Source organism: Lissotriton helveticus, chromosome 3_1 (assembly GCF_964261635.1).
Source record: "Lissotriton helveticus chromosome 3_1, aLisHel1.1, whole genome shotgun sequence".
Lineage (NCBI taxonomy): Eukaryota > Metazoa > Chordata > Amphibia > Caudata > Salamandridae > Lissotriton > Lissotriton helveticus.
In genome coordinates, this window is record NC_136061.1 from 985,412,197 (window position 1) to 985,437,907 (window position 25,711).

At 44.6% G+C, this 25,711-nt stretch overlaps 1 protein-coding gene across 3 annotated transcripts in view; it reads left to right on the top strand.

Moving 5' to 3' along the window:
• LOC144824832 (uncharacterized) overlaps window positions 1-25,711 on the top strand; it is a 56,384-nt gene that overhangs the window by 22,488 nt on the left and 8,185 nt on the right. For all 3 annotated transcript variants that reach the window (XM_078683822.1, XM_078683823.1, XM_078683821.1), the window contains exon 3: window positions 23,026-23,396. In XM_078683822.1, the coding sequence (XP_078539948.1) occupies window positions 23,026-23,396 (371 nt within the window). The remainder of the gene's footprint in view (window positions 1-23,025; window positions 23,397-25,711) is intronic.

The window sequence follows — 25,711 nt, forward strand, 5'->3', positions numbered from 1 at the left end:
TGATGTTATGCTGGAAATGTGTGATGTACGCTTTGAATGTGGCAGATACCTGGAAGGTATCCATTGTGAGATGGAAGTTGTATATGGGCCTAAGGTATGTGTCCATAGGATGGGATGTGCCCATGCTAAGATGGGCCGAACCCATGGAAAGATGGCAGCATGTCGGTGAAGAATGGAGACTCCCATAGACGAAAAGAGGGGTTCTAAAAGAGTCCACTCACAGAGGAAGGAGAATATGCGTCTTTCCACACAGAGATCCATGAAATGGGCTCAGTGTGCCACTTGCAGGGAAAATGGTGCCTGTCTAGGTGCCAAAACCAAAAGGCTTAACAATTATCATGGTGGAGTTCCCCTCGCCCCAATGTTTGGTTGCCATCAATGCCCATTGCCACAATCATTGCAATGTGGATATTTTGGACACTGCGGGCATCACAAACCTGGACCTTATGAGATCTCTAGTTCATATCTTCTGCACCATCCATGATGCTGGACTCACCACTATGAAAAACCAAAGGTGGTGATGGACGGAGCGTTGACAATACAAACACTCACCCCCAGTCAACTGATCTGGGTTTAATCCATCACCGTTCTTTAGCCCACTCTGCCACCCCAGTTCAGACAGTTCACCCCTAGGCCTGCGCGCGCACCCCTAGGCCTGTGCGTGCACCCCTAGGCCTGCGCGCGCACGCGCACACCCCCCTAGGCCAGCGCGCGCACGTGCACACTTAGGCCTACACGCGCCTAGCCGTGCGCACACACCTAGGCGTGCGCGCACCTAGCGCGGGGGGCGCACCTATCCACGCGCACCTAGGTCCGGGGGGGCGAGGCTAGGGGTGCGTGCGGCTAGGTGCGGGGGCGTGGGTGGGGCCGCGGCTAGGTGCGTGGGTGGGACCGCGGCTAGGGGCGGGGGCAGGCGCCTCCCGGGTGAGCGCACGGCTAGGGGTGCGCACCCCTAGCTGCGCTCGCACCCCTAGCTGCGCTCGCACCCCTAGCTGCGCGCGCCCCTAGCTGCGCCTGCACCTGCACCTAGCCGTGCCCGCCCCCAGCTGCCCGCGCACCCCTAGGCCTGCGCGCCCGCCCGCCCCTAGGCCTGCGCGCCCGCCCCTAGGCCCGCGTGCCCGCCCGCCCGTAGGCCCGCGCGCCCGCCCGTAGGCCCGCGCGCCCGCCCCTAGGCCCGCCCGCCCGCCCGCCCCTAGGCCTGCGCGCCGGCCCGCCCCTAGGCCTGCGCGCCGGCCCGCCCCTAGGCCTGCGCGCCGGCCCGCCCCTAGGCCTGCGCGCCGGCCCGCCCCTAGGCCTGCGCGCCGGCCCGCCCCTAGGCCTGCGCGCCGGCCCGCCCCTAGGCCTGCGTGCCCGCCCCCCCGCCCCTAGGCCTGCGTGCCCGCCCCCCCGCCCCAAGGCCTGCGTGCCCGCCCCCCCGCCCCTAGGCCTGCGTGCCCGCCCCCCCGCCCCTAGGCCTGCGTGCCCGCCCGCCCCTAGGCCTGCGCGCCCGCCCCTAGGCCTGCGCGCCCGCCCGCAGGCCAGCGAGCCCGCCCGCCCGCAGGCCAGCGCGTCCGCGCGCCCCTAGGCCTGCCTGCGCGCGCGCATATATGTGTGTGAATTCTCTGGGGGGAAAAACAAAGGTTAAAGTAACATTACAGTTCATTATAGTTAGAGGAATACATTAGTGATAACATTAACTTTTTAAACAACAACAAAACTACAGAAATTCACTGTAGCCTAGTTCACATTAAGAATCCACCACAGACATTTGTGAAACCCTTGTTACACAAGGTGTTCAATCTGTCAACAAGTTTTTCATAGAAAGCCAAGTACCTCAAGATTATCAATATCTCTTCCAAAATTAATCACCTAGTATGGATAGCCTTTATCTGTATCAAATGTCCCCCAGTCACCGAACCTAAATTGAGAAATGAAGTTGCTATGAGTAGAAAAGGTGTTACCTTAAAGCATGTTTTATCTGTTAAATACTACTGAAAAATATACAAAAGAGTAATAAAAAGCATCTACTGAGAACAGTGTACACACTATGCACAACTTGTCAAAAGAGACACTATGTACTTAAAATATTCATGATGCTACAGGTCATACTACCTGCAGCCTTCATATTGTGCTTAACAGATAACACCATATTCTAAAGATTAACAAGTACATAGATTTATACCTGGTGCACAGTCTTCTTTGTTATGTAGAAATTGTCATACTGAGACGATTTTGTCTAATAGCTCATTGATGCTAATAATATTATCTACTATGTAGAATCTTTTCGCCTTTGGAAACTTTTTCTGCAGAGCCATAAAACCTGTGTAGAACATACTGGACAGAACTTGTCAACTGTGATCTGTACACAGTTACTCTTCAATACAATGATTTATAACCTGTTTAATGCCTCTACACATCTATGATGAATTAGAAGCACATCCGCACTGCAAACTATACCCAGTTCCTAGTCGTAGGCTGTACAAAATTAAGTAGAAAAGTTAATGTGGTAGCTACCTGGCAATATGTAAACTATAAAACAAACGAGCACACTCATTGGATTGTGTCATCAGTGATGTTAGAACATGTCATGAGTTATGTAATATGTGAGGAAATAAGTAGTGCATGGCTGGTGCGCAAATTCTATTTGGCTCTGTTAACTATAACTGGTGAATGTGTGTTTAATTAAAAAAAAAAAGTCACTGACCTATTCACCTAACTATAACGTTTCTGTTTTTTCCAGTATATTTCTACAGATTAAAAAAATAATAATAAATGGTCTTTTTACCATACTTGAGACCTCTCACTGATATGATGGGTGTACACAGTAGAGTGTGTTGAGGGACTGGCCTCTCCGCTGAGACCTTTCTTGAATCCCAGGTGTCTGTAGAAGGGTATGAGGAGGGGTTGGCATCTCGGCTAACACCTCTCCGCAACATTATCAAAGTGCATGCTAGGGTGAAGACAGTGAGCAGTCTTTTATGTGAGCTATCTTTCTTGCATGATGGGTGTGTGTGGTAAGGTGTGGATAGGGACTTGCCCCTCCACTTAGATCCCTCTCTTGGATGACAGTTGTATGTAGTAGGGTGTTGGGAGAGACATACCTCTCCAATGAGGCTTCTCCTTAGGATAATGGGTGTCCATATTAGCGTGTTGGGACTAACCTGCCTCTCTGAACCCTTTCTCCAAATATGAGTGCATAGTAGGGTTTCGAAAAGACTGGCCTCTCCACTGAAAGACCTCTATGGAATGGTGGTTGTATGTAGTATAGTCTGGGTAAGGGACTGACCACAACACTTAGACCGCTCTCGGACAATAGAAGTACTGATTTGGGTATAGGGAGGGAGTGACCTCAAGGGAGTGTGTGTCCTCTCTGCTAATACCCCTCACCAACATTACAGGTGTACATAGTAGGGTGTAGACAGTGAGTAGCCTTTTATGTGAACATTCTCTGTTCCACGATGGGTGTATATAGAAGGATGTGTGGAGGGGCTTGACCTCTGCCGAGACCTCTCTCACGTGACAAGTGTGCATGGTAGGGTGTGTGGAGGCACTGGTCTCTCCACAGAGACTTCTCTTGGATCCCAGGTGTCCTAGTAGGGTATGCGGAGAGAGTGGGATATTTGCCAACACCTCTCTCCAACATTACAGGTTTGATACTAGGGTGTACACAGTGAGTGGTCTTTTATGTGAGCTATCTCTGTTGCATGACAGGTGTTTATAGTGGGGTGTAGGAGGCACCGGCTCTCTGCTGACACCTCTCTTGGATGGTGTATATGCAAAATCGGTCTAGGATGGGGGGAGAGGAAGCAGCCCCCTCTCTTTGTATTTAGTGGCCTTTTCCCCGGGGGGGTGGTACCCAAGGCCAAAAGCGACTGAGGGAGGGGAGCTGCGCAGTACACCCCTCTCTCCAATTTTCATAGAAATTACCCCCTGGGACCTGGCCCACACGGGTGGGCCAAATAAAAAACAAGTGCCGGAGACTGCGCTTGTTTTTGCCATGGATACACCTCAGATTTATGGCCAAATGTTTTTGGCCCCCAGTGAGGTCCCTGTGGAACCCCACCACCAGGGCCCCCTCTTAGTTTTCTGTTGCTTTTTCTTGGGACTCTGTCAAGTTTGGGTCCCAAGAAGTTTGCCCACACTTCCTTGTTGAAGTGTTGGCAGCCAATCGGATCTCCACACAAGATCGTCTTGATCCACGGACCCTCCGCCCGTGTCTCTAGATATACATCTTTACTTTAACAACTCCAAAACTACTGAACAGATTTACACCGAATTACAAAAAGCACTCTGTCTGGACCAAGGTGTAGCTTTATGCCAAATTTGGTGCAATTCCGTTCAGTGGTTCGAGCTGCAGTTGTCTAAAAACCCTATGGGAAATTGCACAGGAAAAACACGTTTTGGGACACCCCTTTTTCTCGGCCCCCTGCTTGACGAATCACCCTGAAACTTTCCAGAGTGGTAGTAGCCACTCTGTAGTTAATGTTAGTATTCCCAGAGATAGGGATTCCTCCGATTTGTGACATTAATTTTAAGATAGTTTCACTAATTTCCATGAAAGTTTGCAGACTTATTGCCTTTTCTACTTTGGTGATCGATGCAATTTTGCGGTTATTGGCCAAAAAGTTTAAAGAAAAAATGGGGGCCCCGCATAACATCTGTTCCCTTTGCCCCCAATGTATTTTACATAGACTTTATACTCCTGCTTAGCGAACAAACGACCAGTTTAATTTATATGAAATTTGGCAGGATTCATTATGGCATGCAGGTGATCCTTTCTGGTAGTATTGGTAACTATTTTAGAAAGTTATAAGGCATTTTAACATGGTGATAACTAGGCATTTGTAGTTTTGCAAAATTTTGCAGTTTTTCGCGAAAGTACATTGGAACATAGCGATGGCAAAGCATTATGTGATTGGCTAATGACAACCTTTACAAAAGGTAAAGGCAGCCATGTTGTTTTAATTACACTTTGGCTGTGTTCTGGGTTGGGGCCTTAAATATAGGTGAGTATTCGTTTTATGCTTTCCCTACTTATTACCACTTTACTAAAGTGGTACCAGGAAGAGAAAATTATTTATTAGTTTGTATACATTAAATAAAATATTAGCGTACTGCAGTACTTAAAACTATGTAAAAAAAGTTTTAAAATACATTGCATTACACTATATTTCACAAACTCGGTGAACTAGTGTATTCAATGTCTTGCATGTTTTATTCTTTACAGAGAAGTCTACAGGGTACTGCGGTAATATCTACAAATTACTGCATTACTTAGATTTTCTTTTTTTTTTACAGAATTATAAATGAACTGTACTGCTCTATTTTTCCCCAATGGAGTACGAGGGCGTTTTTATATCTAGACCGCAGTATTCTGTAGGTACTACTGGAGTTTTCCGGAAAATGTTTAAAAATATAAAGAAAAAAACTAAGTTAATTTCACTACCTATTATCACGTTAATACATCCCTCATGGGTAGGGAACGATAATAAAACACACTCAAACTATAGCTAAGGCCTTAACCCAGACCGCTAGATGGCTGCCTTTTATGTTTTTTTAAGACAGCCATTTGACAATGATACCAAGGTTTTACATCCGCATATACTGTGGTATACCGGGCCACAATATATAACTAAACATTGTAAGACACAAGTTTTACAATATTTGAACTATTTACCCCTACTAACAAAAATTACCATATACACCATCATTTATATTCCTCCCATATTGCCTCTACATCCGTTCACCCACTTTTATGCTACCCTGTTTCTAATACCACACTCCACTTTACACCACTCTATGCCACTCCACTGTACGCTATTGCCCTTTATGCCACGCCACTCTACGTGACCCGACAATACGCTACTCTCTGTATGCTACTCCACTGTGTGCCACTCCACGTAAATAAAAAGCTTTAACAAAAAAGTCATTAGATGATGCAACACTGCCATCTAGTGGCAAAAACTAAATATTGGATTACAACTGATTTTATTTAAATATATGTATTCATATACATGTTGACTGTTTCGTACCACTTACTCGGCTCCATACTTAACTATTCTGGTCCATTGTTTTTCGCCCTAGTTACTATTATTTTTTTTTTCCATTTCCATTTTTGATTTTTTTTTTCTCTCGAAGTTTTTTGAGTTGAAATAATCACATCATTCCCTTTTGCCCTTCTCACTCTGATCCATTGCTTTCAGGGACAGCCTCCCAGTGACGGGAGAATTTAGATGGCACACCTGAAGATCATAGTTTTCAAGGTTTCAGATAGCTTATGTGACATTTTAATAACTTCAGTGTAATTGAGTGACATTCAACGACTGAGTGACACTTTCTCACAAGCAAAAATCAAGCAATGAAGATGACGGTGAGGGAAATACAAATATCAGAAATTACACCCGTTTGAACAATGAGAAATACTAAGAATATCTTAAAACTACGCAAAGCGGCACCACGGGCCAGGGTGCTTTGGCGAGCTGATCATTAAGCAGAAGAATTCCTACTCGCGTGGAGTTAGAGGAAGGTTTGGTTCCAGCGTATTTAAAGACCAGGAATGTCTGGGGCGTGCGCCAGCCAGGTGTCAAACATTGGGTTGTCGGCTATGACCCGGCCAGATCCTGAGGATCTTGCCGGGCCTCAAGCCCCTAAGCCACATTCCAGGATTATTCCTATTCCAGCCACCGGACGCCCAACGTTTGATGCTGGGCTGGCTCATGCCCTAGACATTCTGTGTCTTCAAATACGCTGGAACCAAACCTTCCTCTAACTCAGAGGTCTTCAAACTTTTGGATGCAGAGACCCCCCTGTCAACATTTTGAGGCGTAAGGACCCCCTCCTGACAAAAATTTCTAAACCTGTGGGCAGGGCTACTAGAATTATGTGGCAGGTGAGGACAAAATTACGCGACAGGCTTGACTAAATAGTATAGGAATAAAATTTAAGTGATGTTTCTGTGATGCTGCGTATTTTGGGATAGCATTGCTTCATTATTTTGACATTTTTTACACACAGTAACACTGAGGAAAGATTTCATCCCATCAGTACCTGTTTATAACCAAAATGCAGCAATTAATATCAGAAAGATTTCTAGGCAACCTTTGAGAAGGCCCTTCCACTCCGCAGGAATACCTGCTGCCAGATTAGAAGCTCACTTTGCCTTAGCCAGGAGAAGCAGGGGTCCCTAAAAATCTGGCAGTTTTGTGCAGAGGTAAGCAGTTTACCCATGCGGCTTTCCTCTAACCCCCTCCCTTCCAGTCCTCTCTCCTCTCCTAACCCTGGATCCCTCTCTCACTTTGCAGGCCATTTTCTTTCACCCCTTTTTACAACATCTGAACTCTCCCCATTCAACCTCTCACTTCACCTTTAATCACCTCTTGCCATTTTTTTCTTTTCACTGCCCTCATCTCGAACTGTCTCTCACCTTTATCTCATGGCCTCTATGGTCCCGTCACCTCCCGTGCCCCTCAGCTCTTCTCATTCACCTCGTCTCTCCATTCAAATTTTTGTCTATTTGTATCTTCCACCTCTCAAGTCCCCCATTCAATTTTCACATCTCCCCTTGGTTCTAACAGAAGCCATCACCTTTGGCTCACACTCACTTCTTGTGTTTCCACGCTTCTCTTTGGCAATTCACATTTCTCCTCATCCCTGTTTTCTTCAATCGAATTCTCTCACTCCCTTGCTGTCCTCTCTCATCCTCTCATCTCTCCTCACCAAGCATACAGGTCGGACTCTGCTTATTGTTCCTTAATTCAAGAAGGCATGCGTTGTCTGTCTCGCTGTTTTGGTGCAGGCCGCGCAGCTATGGAACTTGCACCCTCCTTTGCTTCGCTCCACCAAGAATCTATTATCCTTTAGGAAGATATAAAAAACCTTTCTCAATGCTCTGTAGGTTACCCCATTTGGCTGGTTCTCCTTCTCCTTCTGTGTGTTTCTCATTTGCATACAGGCAGCAGATGATTATTAGCCCCAGGACATATTTTGGTAACAGTAGCACACTACAAATGTAAATAATAATAATAGCCAGAAGCAGGGGAGTCGCTACACCAGAAATTCGGAAGGGACTAACATTCCCAGCCAGGGCTGGCCCTTACACTGGTCGCACACGGTGCAATAGTCTTTTTTTGGTGCCCGCCCTCGTTTCCTCCTTCTCCATGAATTCCTTCGCTGCCACTCACCAACAATGCACCTTTCTGACAAACATTTAATTTTTTTATAGCGCTATTCATAGTTTACTCACACTCAGTTCTGTGATCTGCATGGTGCACGTTCTTTGTAGCAGGCACATTAATCCTCTGCACACTGTGTGGGTGACAAGAGTGCCCATGTGAGTGCATGGTGAGCAATGCAACAGTGCGAGAGTAGGGTAAGAGGAGTGCCTGCAGGGTGAGTGAGGTGGCGTATGACTTTGGGTGCGGATGCAAGTTCAGAATGAGATGAATGAATGTATGATTACTGATGGGCTTGTTTGAGTGAGTCGCATATTGCGCAGTGAGTGGGTCAGGTGAGTGAAGTGTCACATGAGTGCAGGATGAGTAGTGTGCTCATGTGACTCCAGGGTGAGGATAGGGTGAACAGCGCAAGTGCATTGTGAGTGCAGAGTGATCACTGTGAGTGCAGGCTGAGCGGGTAATCGATGTGAGTGCATTGTGATCACTGTGAGTGCAGGATGAATTGTGTGAGTGCATGGAGATCAATGTGAGTGCAGGGTGAGCGTGAAAGTGAAGGGCGAGAATGAGGAGTGAGTTGTCTGAATGCAGGGTGCATTCCCAGGCACTTGAAGTAACTCAGTATGTTATTGACGGCGGCGTAGGGTTTAAGATCTAAGTTAAACTACTGTGGCATTAATCGAGGGTGGAGGAAATAAATAATGTGCTGATCCTGCAGCAAACTTACAGTCCTATGGTTAGGGTTGCCAGCAGATTATTTTGATGGCCCAGTCAGTACAAAAATAAGCAGTCACTTAAAGCTGTATTTTCAGCACTTATGTGCATACTTCGAACAGCAAATATAAATAGAAAGCACTTTTAATTGTCTTCTACGGCTGCCTCAATGATCCATGACTGACAAAGAGAAAAAAAGACAGAAAAGTCATATAACTAATGCATACATACTTTTGTATTTAAAAGTCTATTTAGTGTCAAGAGGAGGTCTTTGCAGGCTCTTTAAACAAAACAGGCAGGCATTTTTATTTTGGCAACCCTACTTTATATTCCTTTTCATTAAATGCATTCTCACACTACAGCAGTAATTGTAAAGTACAAATGTAAGGCACAGGCACAGTGGAGGTCCAGGGGGTACTGAAACCAGGGAAAAAACTAAGCCTCTGTAACTAGTTTACAAAGGCATGTAAATATGCAAATGGTCTTTAAAGACCTGTGAAAAACTTGGGCCTGCCGGAGATGACTCCAGACACTGCCCAACCGAGCCCCCAGCAGATCAAGTTGCACTGAAGCAGCAGCTGGGGTGAGAGACACGACGAGGTAGGAGGGGGCCTGAAGCCCTTGGGCCTGGGCAGAAGTATGACTGTGAAGGCGCGACCCCCTTTGCATCGCTCCACGGCCCCCCTGGGGGTCGCCGCCCCACAGTTTGAAGACCCCTGCTCTACCTCCACATGCTTACTGATCAGCTCGTCAAAGCACCCCGGCCAGTGGTGCTGCTTGAATTTACCATATTGGGCCAATCTCCCTTTTGGGAACCCATTGATCCCATTCCAGGATCACACTCGGCATAGAAAATAACCTGGTCCTGATGATTACCGTAACTTACCAAAGGTCGAAACTGTGCAGATATTATTCTTCTGCTTATACTTTCTTCAACACAGATTGCTTCTGGTCTTTTCTACCGAAGTATTGAGCCTTTCTTTCCTTTCTTTGCAACTTATTGTGCATGCTTTACTTAACATCCTTCTAAATATTACCTGTTGAGACATTGTTGATATACACTATTACCACACACAATTCTCAACTGGGTCTACGGGTGATCTCCCGTTGGCTGATTCCATGGACTGTAGATGGCCATATTGTGTGTCATCCACACATGTAGAAATGTAGGGAATTCTACTCTAGAGAAGCCTGTGTGGGAACAGAATGGTTCAGAAAGAGTTGGGTTAGAGTAGGATTAGGCTAACCATGTGGGTTTAGATCTATTGATGAATGGAGCGTAGATGTTGGGGTTAGGTTACGGAATGGGGTGCTGGCTCTGTTATTAAACCCTGTTTTGTGGAATCTGCTGTCAGTCCGTTCACCATCATGTCTCCAGGAGGCTGTATGCACCTTTGTCATTATCACTGCTGGGTGTTCTAGATAGCTTCATCGCTTGTTTTACGTCCTCCTCACGGGTAAAAGAAGGTGGCAGAGCCCTGGAGATGCTGGGTAGGATTGGTTAAGAACTGGAAACTAAACTATGTACCCTACGCTATACATACCAAGCGAGAATAGAACAGAATAGCTGGGTTGCTTTGGGATCTGCGGTGCGTGCTATGGTACAGCCAGACATTACCGACACGCATGTACTCTTTAAAGTTATGGTCAGAGCCTACTGTTTTTAAGCAATGACTAGAATGTGTATTTGCTGTTCAGGATTCAAGGGCACCAAGCAGGCTGAGATGGATTAGTTTCATAACTGAGATCATCTTTTTGAACAAAGAGAAAAACTACTGAATATCAGTCCTCCTACCCTACTAGGACAAACGCTTAGCATTGCTTCACAAGTTGGGGGTTTCTTGTTGGACTCAGACATCACCCTGAATCCTGGGGAAAAAACAGCTTCTTCCATCTAAAACACTACTCTTTACCTGCTGCCTACTTCAATTAAAGATAAATCAATGAATCATAGTTGCACAGGTTCATTCCTGCCTAGACTATTGTAATGCATTACACACCGGCTAATATGACTTCCAGACTTCAGATGGTACAAAAGGCTGCAGTTAGACCCACCTTTGGTTTGAGGAAACAGGCTCATGTCCCACCATACAGCCTTCATGTACGGTATAGTACCCGACTATTGAGTACTATTTCGCTACACAAGTCATCAAAATATCGACAAGGTAAGTATCTATAGGAAAACATAGGTTTACTCTACTTATCTTCACATATATGGACCTTGACAATCTGTAGCTTCCACGTATGTAAAATTGGAGTTAAGAATAGTAAATTTTATATTTGCATTTAGGTGCACGATATGTTGGTAGTCAATATTGTGGATGCAGTATTCTTGTTGCTATATGTTTAGTTGTTTTTCTGACATACAACACCCTATGCTAGACAACTGTAGAACAACACACTATTGTGGCTCCAAAGGAGAGGAGATGTGCTTCTTGGTCTTTACGGCAAAAGCATGAAATAGAGGGGAAAAAAATGAAAAGGTTATATTGTAAGGAATTAGGTTATTAGTTGTAAAGTATGTGAGTCCTGTACAAGTAATGCGTCTACAGTTGTCTCTTTATTGGGAAGCAAGCACCTTATTGTAGCACTTAATTCTCTTATGGTAGCGAAGCAGAGCTGTCCAAATCAACTCAGTCGAGGTGATGCGGGCTGGCAATGCCAATTCACCAGGCATGCAACAGTGATACCCAATAAATTACCCCGTCAGTGCTGTCTTTGGAAAAGGAAAATAATGTTTTAACACATTACTGAATACTACGCACTAAATTAACAGATGTGCCATCTGTGGCTTTTTTTTTCTTTATTTTAAAATTTCTTTAGTGTCCTCATCCAAGAAAGAAAGTGAGTGGTCTTAAAGCGGTACCATGGCACCCTCCTGGACCAAATAGAGGAGACAGGCAACCCTGTAGATCTTTCCACCTCAAGGGTTCCTAGAGTTGCCGACTACATGAGGCTTGGGAATTAACAAGGATCGTATCGAGCCCATGGTTTCTGCATAAACCATCTTCCCAAAAACTCACTTGTTTCATAATCATTAGACTTTTGTTTATACTAGGAAGTTGCAAGACCCAAGTTGTTAACCCACTCTTCCATAACACGCCAAATCTCGTTCTTTTCTTAGAATTGCGTCCCATTTCCAAATTATGGACTCTTTTAACAGAAGTGACCCAATCTAAAAACTTTGGCAGAATGGGGAGAACCCAGTTTAGACAAATGTCCCTTCTTGCCAGAAGAATTGGAACAAACAGAAGTGAAGCTTGAACATTTGACAGTTTGTTATTAATACTATCTTCAGGCGCAGTTCCAAAAATAATTGAAACCAGGCTTACCTTGATTTCTTGGCCAATTTCATCTGAGATAGTCTTACCCACTTGCCTCCAGAAGCCATGGATCTGAGGACACATGTCCACATCATCCACGCTCCCCAGGGTGCATTTCATGGAAGACTTCTCTCCACCTCCGAGCTTGGAAAGCCTCTTCAGGGTCTAATACGCTCTATGGAGTGTAAACAGATGATTTCTCCTCAATGGTGCAGCCTTGACAAGCCTCCATAAAGTGCACAAAGATAATTGCCAATAAGATGTGATGTCGGTGGAAGGCAGTTACCTTCTCCAGGGCTCCTCTGTAGGCAATGGTGGTGGATCTCCTTTAATCAAAAGCCAGTACCATTTAGACACTTCTTTGCTTTGGTGGAGAGGAACCAAACATGTATCCTCTAGCTCATCGTTTATAGCTCCATCTCTGCCCTGGTTTGCAGTCCAACGAGACAGTTGATAACATTTAAATCTGGATAGCTTTTGGTTTGTTTGCGAGGTAAACTCATCCCATGGCAATAGTTTATTATCTCGCAGTAATAGGCCCTATTTCTGAAATCTATTTTCCCATACAGGGGCTGATAAACTGTTGTTTAGGCCATCTGGGGTACCTGGAGAGTTCCATATAGGAGCGCTTGAGCAATAGTATGGAATTCTAAAAAGCTTCCTCATCTGGAACCATAGTTCACTGGCCGATCGTAACACCTTGAGTTCGACTTTTTTAAAGTACTTGGGATGTCCGAATTTAAATAGAAACCCATCTCCCCCCTGAGAGACACTGTTTGACATGGCTAAGAGATTAGGCGGATAGCAGGAAGAGTCAAGTAGTAGAGATCTTGTATTCTTAAAATGGAAAGTCCAGCTGTAAAAACAGATATCAGAGCTGGCTATTCCCCTGTCTGCTTTCTCACATCTTCATTTCTTCAATGCAATCCTGACCCCTTTGTCAGCCCAAAGAAAACTATTTATGTCTGACTGTAAAAATTTTTAAGGAGGCCGTGCTAAATAGTAAAGGGATTGTGTCAAAAATAAATGTAATTTTGGGCAGAACAGACATTTTAACAAGATTGGATCGGCCAAGAATTGACAATGGAAAGTTACTCCAAGATCTCAATAAAGATTTGACCTCTTTCCTTTTAACCTCCAAATTGACCTGGGCCAATTTGTCAATGTCCTGAGTAATTTGAATGCCTAAGTATCTTTTTTGGTTTTGAACTAAAGGCGAGCGGGATTGCAAACTCCATGACATGATTTCAGCTTTTTGTGTGTTAATTAAATAACCAGATATCTTCCCGAAATCTATCAGAAGTTGCTTCAACTTTGGCAAAATCGCTGGTGATTCTTACGTAAAAATAATCAGATCATCGGCATACAAGGCCAGCTTTTTTACCCATCCCCTATATTCAAATGGAGCAAAGAGCTTACTGGCCCTGGTATGTGCTAGCGGTTCTATGTAGAGATCAAAGAGGAGGGGAGAAAGAGGGCAACCCTGCCTAGTTCCTCGCTCTAAACTAAGTTGGTTACACTTCCGTTGACTATTATCCTTGCTGTAGGAGTTTTATAGATGTTCCTAATGATCTTTGAGAAATGTTCTCCTAAACCAAACGCTTGGACTATATGGTGTAAGCAAGACCACCTCACACAGTCGAATGCTTTAGCCGCGTCAAATGCAAAAATCGGGAGCAGCAGGTGTTAGCTGAGGTGATATTGATTTGCTCCTATCAGCTCATGAGTTAAATCATGAAGTTGACGTCCTCTAATGAAGCCCTTTTGATCAGGATGAGCTATGTGTCCGATCATGTTGTTCAGTCTCCCTGCTAAAAATGTGTGCAATGTTTTTATAATCACAATTCAGCAGGGAGATAGGTCTAAAGGACTCACATTTTTTTAAATCAAAGAAACCGCTGCCTCATTCCAGGCGATGCGGATTGGAGAATTGTTAGAGAAAATGCTATCAAAGAATTTCTCCATAACTAGGGCAAGAGTCTCATTAAGAGCAATGTAGAACTAGATGGGGATGGCATCTAAACCTGCAGCACTTCCTCTTTTTAGATTGTTTTATTGTCGTTTTTATTTCAAGTAGTGTAGGCTTCCTATTTAACTATTGGGCATGGTCTCAAGATAGATGTAAGGAAGCTTTTGCCATATAATTTTTATATTTGGCAGTCTGGGACCACTAGATCTTCAGTGTACAGTTCTTGAAAGAATAATTCAAATGCCTTTTCCATATTGGCACTATCTGAAAATATCCCCCCTGTTTCTGAATTACAGATCTCCTTAATTAACCCCTTCCGTGCAGCACACGTTCAGCGGACGTCGCGTGCACTACCTCGGTAGTGCTGCTCACATCCGCTGAACGTTCCGGCCCCGCACGCACAATACAACGTTCCGCACCAGCGCGGAACGTCCGGCGCAGCGAGGGGTTACGTTTCTGGTTTGACTCGAGATTTCCAGGCCAGGAGTTTCCCACACCCTTCTCCGTATTCATAATTAGCGAGTTTACTAACTTCCCATCTTCTTCTAATGATACTGTTGATAGTCATACATATCTTGCCTCTTAGCTAGTACCTCAGAACTTTCTTCCCTCAGTTTTACATTATTTTGATTGGCTACTTGATTAAGCGAGGCTCTTAGGATTTTGGCTTCCAGTTACCTAACTCTTTCTTTAACTTCCTTGTTAATTTTAGCTGAGATACTAATGATTCTACCTCTGATAAATGCCTTATAGGCATCCCATATTACCTCCATTGGGGCTGAAAGATCGTTCACTTAAAAAAAGAGCAAGGTGTCCGTCTTTAACTGTTCAACTACTGAAACATCTTTAAGAAGAGCTTTATTGAACGTCCATCGTTTTGTTTTCCGTTGACTAGAACATTTTAAATCTTTCTGCACCGCTGAGTGATCTGATAAGGGTTCTGTGATGTGAGATACTGCACTAACATTATTTCAGTCTAGAATCTATCAAAAAGTAATCGATTCTAGAACGATGACTGTGTTTTTTATTATGAAAGGTAAAATTCTGAGGGCTAGTTACAGACCTATTTTTTTTACTCTAAATATTTCCAAGATTCAGGTAATCCATAAGAACTTATATCAGGGAGCCCCATTTTGTAGGTACAATTCTCCCCCCCCCCCTTGGACCCGTCAAGAGAGGGGTTCAGTAAAATATTAAAATCACCACCCATAATCGGAAAATTAGTTTCAAGTGATTGTATATAGTTCTGTGAGTTGACTCATCGTCTGTTTGAGCCGTAGTATCCCACCGGAACCACCCACTCAATTTGTATTTTTATGTCTGTTAAAATCAAACGCCCCTTATTGTCTATGTTGGAGGATCCCAAGATTGCTTTGGCAGATTTTGTTTTAACCATAATAGCCACACCTTTAGTACAATAAGGTTGCGTGGTATGAAGCGAACAGTCAATCCTTCTTTGCTTAGGATCAGCTGCCTCCCATTCCTCGATTTGTTAGGTGAGTTTCTTGTAGAATCATAATATCAAAATCAGCTTGACTTAGGTATTGAAAAACCCTCCTTCGTCTACTCGTTACCCTGAGGTCATTGTTATTCCATGTACAAATTCTGATTGGAATGACTTCAGTCATTTAAGCCAGACCAAAGCGCCTTATCTCTAGTCCAGGAGACCGCACCCTGATTACAGGCTAATCCTATCTGGTTAGCAACTTCCTTTAAAAAAATGTGTATATGAGGACTTTCTTTTTTCCACCCTATTTTGCTCCCCACCCAGTGAAACACCAACATTACTTTCTTCTTGTGTGTCCCCCCTCCTCCCGGGAACCCTCCTATCACACATTGGGTGTGATGTAAATTAACCCCTGTGAGCTCACTACCCACTCACCCGGCAAACCGCTGCTTATAACAAACTTCCATGCAAGATTATCCCTGAGCTTTCATTTGATCAATAAGGTCCCTACCTCCTTAGGGTCTCTAAAATTAGACATTTTGTTTTTCCACATCACCCTAAGTAGGGCAGGAAACTTCAACTGTACTGAAGCACCCATTGATCTTAGAATTGGCATGAATTTCCCCAGTTCCCACTGTCTGTCCTGTGTAATTCTTGAAAGATCTTGCCTTATCCGAAATACCCAGTCCACTTTGGTTAACTTTAAAACTTGCGCTCTAAGAGAGCGTGTGTAACAATGCTGTCTGCACCTTGCTTAGGAGGCTGTTCCTAGACAAGTCATTTCTGTAGGAGTTAGATGATCAACCTTTAAGTGATTCACGGTTTTGATTAGGTCATGAACCTGGGGTGTTTGGGTCATATTTTCTAGATGACTCCTCAGACAAAATGTATTTAAAAAAAACACATTAGGGCCTTCCTGCGCCAGGGGAGATTTGGTAATTCATAGGTCGTAGAACTTCCAATGTACAGTCAGAGTCTGTTGACAAACTTGATACATAGCTAGTAGATGACTGCACAATTTACTTATGTCCAACCCTGATAGTTTTATTGCTGAAGAGCTTCTTTGAGTCACTGACTGTGTATAACGCAAAGAAACAGACCTTTCTTTCATTCCTGTATAGGTGTGATTGGCCACACCTTAAAATGGCATCCTTCAGGCTGTCTCTCTAGTCAGTGATGTCACATGCTGCACGCCAGCAGCTGCATCAAAAACGTAGACAATTGATTGACACATAATAATGCAGCTATGTCTGCAAAACAAGTGGGTGTAACTTCACCCATGTCTAGGATGACCACCACCCTGAAGGGAAATGCGGACACTGTTTCCACCAATGGGCTATTGAGTGGTAGCCTAATGCATTCAGGGAGTGGCAATCATGTTTTTCGTTCATTGAACTAATTATACTAACACACCTGAAATCAACGATTTATAGCTGAAATGCTCAGGGCCAGAGACTGTGCTTGTAATGTCTTGGAGTATACAAAAAAGTGATGGCTGGAATGCTTGAATTAATCTCAGTCACTGGTATTTACGCAGGGCTTCATTCCGATCCATCGTTATTTTGCACCCCATGCCACCTCAGTTAAGACCCAGCTATATGCAAATCAGTCTTGACCCTGCACCATTTGGATCAGTCAAGCACAAACTGCCACCCCAGGTCCTCCCTGTATAGGCATACACACAACCCAGGACCGGTTCCGCCCTAATTATGGGCTCATCAGCTGGGTCCAGCTTGGTTCCAGTGACAGTGCGCACGGGACCCATGTCTGGGCATACCATTTCCCTTAGGGCGATACAATAAAGTATACAAAAAAATAATGGATGGAATACTTAAATTGGTAAATACTTGGGCTGCATCCTAATCCATTGTCATTTTGAATACAATGTCACCTCAGTTAGAACCCACCTATTTGCAAATCAGTCTTGCCCCTGCTCCATTGAGCAGTCCAGCCCAAACTGCCAAACCAGGTCATCCCTGAACCCGTATGCACACAACCATGGACCAGTTTCACCCTAATTACAGGCTCATCAACGGGTACAGCTTGTTTCCAGTGACAGTGTGCATGGGACCCATGTTGGTTGTAAGTCACCTTTTAGCTATGTTAGTGAATGTATCTGCTTCAATGAATTATTGGTGAACCATATTTGATGGGTGAGATCAGAAGAATGTACAGAATATTGTGTGTAACAAAATTGGTACTGTTGGGTGAAATAGCTAATGAATATCATGTTTCGACTATGTTGCCTGTATAGTAGGACGTGTTTCATAATGTGTTTTGTTGTTTGATAGTTGGCCCTCTATATGCATTCTCTGTAAATGTGTTCAGTCAAGTTGTGAGCCCAGGAGATACTGGATAAATTATATGCTACTTGAAAGGGGATCTCTGGGATTCTGGGTGGCATTTCTTTATGTACACACAAAAAGCTACCCTGAATAAATCTGATTCTATATGTGAAAATAGGCACACTACACTTGATTAAGTGAGGTGCTGGGCATCTCAAAAAATGTAAAGGACTGTCTTCACACACCACCAGGTGTCATTCTTTCTCATTGGCAGTCCTTGCTCTCTAGAAACTGCGTTTGGTAGAGTGGGTCTTCACCTGGAGACAGGGAGGCATTTCTTAGAACGAAGTGGGGGCCCAGGATAAAGTAAGAGGTTAAAAATCAACGCAAACGCCAAATATAATGTATTTGTTTGGTGTTTGCTTGATATTCAAAATAAAGCATGGAGAACTGGGGAATTAGTACTTCATCCCCATCAGTGTCGTCAACATGTTTCTGCCGTGTTGGTCCAGAGGGTCTGTGGCATTCAACAGGGCAAGATATCAGGGCTCCTACCTAATCTCCTCGCATTTAGATGTAACCACCATTTAGGATGACCTTGGTCAAGCTCTACCAAAAGCTTGGGATTTCCTTGAGACCTGTCAACTAAAGATTAAAAAGTGTCAGAGGGCTTGCTCAAGCGTGTGTATAGATTCAGAAAAATAGCATCATGCATACTAACAAAATTATGCACGTGGATGTGAAACGCGGGTCACTGCAAACATGGCGCCCGTACATATTACAAATACACACGTACTGTGAGACCAGCTCACGATCTTACCCCAAGTCGGGTGCTGGAATGCCCCATGGGAAGGGGGGCTGAGGAACCCCTGTTGTCACACTCTCAAAACAGAGTAGGGAGGAATAAAAATAGATGTTTGTGAAGTAACGTAATTGCACAAGTTTTTCCATCATTCAGGTAAAACAGGGTTCTGAGAAGTGAAACCCTGGTGTCTCAAGCATACATCACAACCACACCCTTACTATGTTGTCCCTCGATATCCTAACAAGCATTTACAATGCAATAGGTCTCGCAGCATTAAAGTTTGAGTTATTGACATTGTGTATGACAATGCCAATATTTTTTAACTTTTGCAAATGTGACACCTATAGCATTTCTATTGCAATTTGTGTTGTATTTACGTGACTTAGATGTATTGATACATCCTGTTGGTCATGTAGAAATATATCTTCAAAGGCACTGGCAGTAACATCTCTAAAACTAGAATAATTAAGAGTCAACTATCAGCCAGGTTACCCAGCCAATAAGGTAAATAAATGATATCCAGTTGTATTTGTATTTCTGACATTTTTGTAAAGTGAGTTAAGGTCTCAGATAAGATAGGTGTGGTATTTAAACAAGGTATGAGTATTTATAATCAAGTAATACTTTTGAAGTCGAAAAAGTATCCAACCTGAATGCTGGTTATTGTTCTGCTACACTGAGTCCATAAAGTGCTCCACTGATGCAGATAGCTACCTGTCATTGGGCCGGATCTAACAGCATTGTGGCAGGAGTTGGGACCACACAGCTTGCCCAAGCGCTTCCATACCCTGTAAGGTGTTTTGTGCGCTATATCAATCAACATAAACACATCAACGTTGGATCCACCGCCCCCTTTCAATGCCCCTCATAGTCCCCTTGCCCTCGCTCCTCTTCCTCACCAAGAAGGCACCCAGAACGCTCTGCAATGCATCCAGCCTGTCCTCGTCGCTCTCCTCTTCCCGCAGCAGGCCCTGAATATAGGCCGTGTATACAGCGCTATCTATCTCCAGAGCCGTCCCAACCACTCCGGGAAGCCAGACGACTCCATTCCACACTGGGTCAGTGCTCTGACTGCCGCCCGGCCGCGCCGCCTGCCAGACTATCGGGAAACGAGAGTGAGCATGCCCGCCGAGCACGGACATCGTAGACGGACTAATTAATGCATATACAGGCTCTGTTTTGGAATTGCAAGAAATGTGAATGAAAAAATACGGCAAGTATTTTTATATTTTTAATTAGTACCTAAATATGTCACACAAAAATGTACAAGTCACTATATACAGGTATTGGGTACTTTAATATTTGTTAGCAAAAACGTTGCTAGTAATTTGAAAACTACTTTAATTTTGTATTTAAATCCACATAAGTGGTAGTTTTCTTCTGCAAAAATATCGACAGTCTACAATTTCAAGGAAAACGCTCGATGATAAATGTTCTTCAAATCCCAATGCTGACTCCAACCCAGAAAGAGGACCTGAAGTATATGGCCGTCACGACTGGAGTTCCTAAACGGCTGATCACCCTGTAGTGGAAGGAGCACGTCGTTTTCTATGCCTATTCATTTGAGCAAACGGAACGTTCCTATATGCAGTGTTGCACAAGAAGAGGCCATGTTAGGATGGAGTTAATACTTAACATTGCAATACGAGCCGCTGACATAAAATGCTCGATGTGTATTCTATTTAGTTCTGCTACGCTTTGCCAAACTGGGCTGTGGTATGGACTGAATTCGATTTTCTTTTGGTGCTTTATACCCAACGGAGCTGATGTAGCGTCTTGTGTTGTGGTTTAATTCTGATTCATTTGACACGTAATACTTGTAGTTATGTAATGTTAGTAATTTGGCGGCTGTGCTAAAGTTAGAAAACCAAGCTGATACTCGCCTTCATATCTTTAGTAGAATTACAAAATTTCAGACGCAAAAGCTAAATAATGTAATATTGCATATAATTAGGTTTGGGCCTTCACATACACATACTTCGAGACCAGCCGCTTTTAGCATTTCAACCCCGTACATTAAATAAACAAGGAGTGTCGTTGGAAGCGGAAGGAGCCGCGGTGTTTATTTTATTTTATTTAATGCGAGTTGATATACGCAATACCAGCAGCGGAGCAGACTCTCACGATCCCCTCTGCTGCCTCTCGTCTCGGAGAGGGCGGGACTTCCGGCTTTGGAAGCCCGCGCACGTGCCTACGGAGAGAAGCAGTGCTGGTGACGCGGGGCTCCCATGCCCTAGAGAGAGCCCCGCGGTGACGGATGAAGACCGGAGTGGCGGTAAGTGGGCGGGGGGCGCACTTGTGTGTGTGTGTGTGGCGTGTGTGTATGCGACAGCGGGGGGCGGGGTGGGTGTTCTCTGTATGTGTGGGTGCGTGCGTGCATGGGCGCTTGTGTGTGTCTCTGAGAATGCGTGTGGGGTGTTGGAGCTTCCCAGGAGACAGAAGCTGCGCGCGTTCGCCCACGCGTGGCCTGCGCCGCTCGCCTTTGCGCGCGGCCAGCTGCTGTCTTCTGGGAAGCACAGTCAGTAACAAAAGATCTCCTGGCGGACACAGCGCTGACGCGCTGTTACGCCACGAGACCTAAAAACGTCCTCTCCTCTTCCCCGCTGGTGGCGGAGTGAGCGGGGATGTGCTGTTTTTTATAAGTGCCGCGTGTTTGGTAAACTAGGGAAAATTAGATTTATTGGCGGCATGCGGTGCTTGATTAGGAGGCTCAAGATCTGGTGTCCCCGTAATTACCTGGACGTTGCGTGCAATTTTGATCAGCTGTTGCTTTTTTGTTAGCCGGACACATGACCGCGTAAGGAAAAAGCCTGCAGAGAAAAGGATCCGATTTTGCGAGTCAGATTTGCCTGGGTGCGGTGTCATAGTAACAGATGACCAGCCATCATGTGGCCTGTTTGGGATAACCTGACTGGAGGACTAGGGCGTGGTTAAGGTTCGCGCATGCGTGTTTATACAAGTGTGCTCTCGCTACTACAACAAAGTATCACAAACAGTGCAATGACTGAAAAATATATAAGGAAACAGAAGCAGAATCTTTGGTGTGTTCTTGATACAGCAAGAAGTTGATTTATTCTCTCCAGACTCAAGAGATGTAATGAAAAGCCGACACGTGTTTCGTCGTGTACAGTTGAGTCAACACGACTCTTCAGGGCTTGAGGAATGGTACGTTCGTGGTGTTTATTAGTGGATCAGGGCTAATATCCGTGTACTGGACGGTACTTGCCGGAGAGAGACACGAGTCTGAATGTGACTAAATAGAAACGGTCTGTCCCTTTATAATAGTCACGTGGAAGGTACTATTTACTTGGTATTCTGTATTCAAGAAAGGCGAAAATCTTCGTATTTAGCCACTCTGACTCCTGGTGTGTCAGGAGATAAGCCGGGAGGGGATCCGTCAGTTACTTGACTAGCTCGAGACGAGTACGTCTCTCAAAAAGGCGATGCGCTCTGTTTTAGAATCCCTCCTCCTGTAGTTCCCGGTTGCCGTCTCTCTGTACGGACGTTCGCGCATGCGTGTTGCTGGGTAGAGTTGAAAGTTACCCGTATGTGAGTTTCAACTGCAGGTGATGCAGTTGAAGAACGGACCATGTGCTCCTCATTTTTACAACACTAAACGGTATTTTCATCCAAGTGTTTATAGTTCAAAGGATTTCAGTATTTTGGAGTGCACTAAATATATATTCCCACGTTTTGTTTATACTTTAAGGAATTTAAGCACATTTATTCACTCAATATTTTGAAGCGCCCCAAAATAAAAATAAACAATGGTATTGCTGTTTTTCTAGACATTGCAAGAACATTCTAAATGGCGGAGCTATATTGATGTACATTAATGACTCGCAGGGTGAGTAGGCATGATGTCGTAGTCTGTTCCATCATGTTTACCACTTATCACAATTAGTAATGGCTGAAAGGTTGCCAGGATCTGCAAATATATGGTCAACTGTGTTGGTTGCTGTATCACCCAATTTGCAGCCAGGTTATACCATCATTGAGGCCCGATTCCCATGTCTTAAGGCGGTACACCCAACGTTGTTCCCGAGTGCGAAGTCTTTTTTGTATATTTGGGACGTTGGGGCTCATTTTCTCGAGGGCATTTCTTTATCACATGATGAACTCTGATAAATTGTTTATCAAGTACTTCTGCAGAAAACTATTTCATCTGCTGGGCACATCAGGCGTAGTGGGGTGAGTGGGTGTCTGGGAAAGGGCAAAGGTCACTATCTGGCCATATTAGGTGGTGATTCATAAAATGCTTCAAGAGAAGATTTTTATTAGAACACCAAGTATTAAAAGTATTTCAGTCTGGTATTTTTTTGTTTTTAACAGGTATGCCTGGTGCACCACCACAGTATCCTCAGGGTTATCCACCTGCTCCTGGAGCATATCCAGGTCAATACCCAGCTGGGCAGCAATATCCAGGATATCCGGCTGGTATGCCACCCGCGCCAATGGGAGGTTACCCTGCTGGGTACCCTGGAAGTCATGGAGGTGGGCAACATGGACACCACGGGCCACCAGGAATGTATCCAGGAGGATGCGTACCTCCATATCCAGGCCAGCCACCTCATTATGGACCTGGTGGTCATCCGCATGGTGGTCATCCGCATGGTGGTCATCCGCATGGTGGTCATCCACATGGTGGTCATCACCACGGTGGTCCTCATGGGCACCATAAGAAACACAAGCACGGAGGCAAGGTAAGAAACATCCTAATGTTCTGATTGAAGACAATAGCTATGTTATGCAAGGCTCTCGTAGAGATAAAGTAGCATGAATATTAGATTCTGAAAGCTGTTGTTCACTGCTGCTAGATCACAACAGTGGGTGACAAAAGTTTTTTATCTGCTGTAAATAAAAAACACAAAACAAAATAAAAAATAAAATATATATATTTACGTACAAGCCACCTCCCCCCAATTCCTTATTTACCCCCTCCTTAATTGAGAAAAATATTCTATATTTTAAGTAGTGAAGGGTAGGGTAATGCTCACAATGTTATCAGGTTTGTATAGCACCTGAATCACTGCCGAAGGGGTATCTCTGCTCTTGTGGACTTACGTAGGAGTGCTGGCACTATGAGAAGCGACTAAATCAGTGATTTTCTAAACTTAAGATCCGGGCACTGCCTCAGTGTGATAGGGAACGAATTCCATTGCCTGGGGTGAGATACGAAAAAGCTTTCCCCCCTTTCCTGAACTTATTGATCCTGGGCACTCTGAAGAGGGATTTGGAGCTGGATCGCAGATCCCTAAGGGGAGTGTATTGGTAGAATTTCTCCGCGAGGTATGTTGGACCATTGCCAAACACCGCCTTATGGACGATGCAGCAAACCTTAATTTTTATGTGTTTGCGCACCGGCAGCCAATGCAGTTGCTGCAGCAGCGGAAGCGGTGAGGATCTGTAGGGGGCATTCAGTACCAGCCTTGCCACTGTATTTTGGACTACCTGTAAGCGATCTAATGAGGCCTCGTTAGCCGAAACCAATAGAGCATTACAGTAGTTGAGTCGACTGAAAACTAGCACCTGAATGAGAGTCTTCCGTGTGTGATCTGGAAGAAAAGGAAATACTCATCTCAGCAGACTCAGCACATAAAAGCATGTGCTCACTGTATGGGCCACCTACTCCTTCATGTTCAGACTCTGCTCAATTTGAACCCCTAGAATTTTTACTGATATCTTTGGGGCGGGCGAGATACCGAACTCCCCTGGCCACCACTCTGGTGTCCACAGCAGTACTGCTTCTGCGAAGAGCAGAATCTGTCTTCCCTGCATTTAATTGTAGATTGTTTTTACACATCTACTGAGATATTGCTAGCATGCCGGTAGAGAAGGTAGTCTGGCCGTCTTGAGGGTTTGTCAAAGGAAAAGGTAAGCTAGGTGTCGTCCGTGTATGATATTGGTGTGAACCCGTAAGTCCTCAGGCGATCAGCCAGGGGGGCCACATAGATATTAAATAGGGTAGGGCTTAAACAGGAGCTCTGTGGTACTCCCTTGGTCAACTTCTTAGTCATAGATCTATAAGGTCCCAGGTTGACTGTCTGGGAACGATCCGAGAGGAATCTAGTCATCCACCGCAGAGCCTCTCCTTTTATCTCTGATTCCTCTAGTCTCCTCAGCAAAATCTTATGATCTAATGTGTCGAATGCAGCAGAGATATCGAACAGCACCAACAGAGTGGATTGCTCTCTATCTAGTGCTAGCCTGATGTTGTCCGTGACAGCCACCTGGGCTGTTTCCGTACTATGTATGGACCTAAAGCCTGATTGTGACACATCCAGCTACCTGACGCTTCGACGTGAGATGACAGATGTTTATTAATGTGCTTTTCCAAGATTTTGCTCAGTAGCGGTAAGAGGGATACTGGTTGCAAATTTGAGAGATCTTTCATAGAGGCCTTGATATTTTTGCGGTATGGGATTACTTGTGCTACTTTCCATTCTGATGGTAGGTGCCCTTCTTTTAATGATGCATTCAAGATGGAGCAAATTGCAGCGGACAGTTGTTTAGCGAGACCCGCAGATTTTGGCCGGTATTACATAGAGTGGAGAGCCAGATTTCACAGTGTGGAAAAAGGTTTCCACTTCCCCAGTCAATATAGGAAAGCTCATCTAGGGCTTCCCCCTTGTGTAGAGAATGTGGTCATAAGTACTGACCGACTTCGTATTACCGGCTATGGTGATTCTATTATAAATCCGATCAATTTTCTGTTCAAAGTATTCTGTGATAGTGTTGCATTTGTTTAGTTTTTATAAAGCACACAGCTACTCAATAGTTATGAAACACAGAGATGTGGGTTTGCCCTAATCAATCCGCACATTTACTCGCTTGCATGAAGAGAAACAGTTTCTTAGTTCTACATATGATCAGCAAGGGGTGCTTACTACGATATCCAACATCTACCCACTGAGATGTTGCTTTACCCAAATATTCAAAGAATCCTGGTCTATCAATTTCAACTCTACACCAGAGCACACCCAATCACTATATCTATAGTCCAACTATTGTATCACAC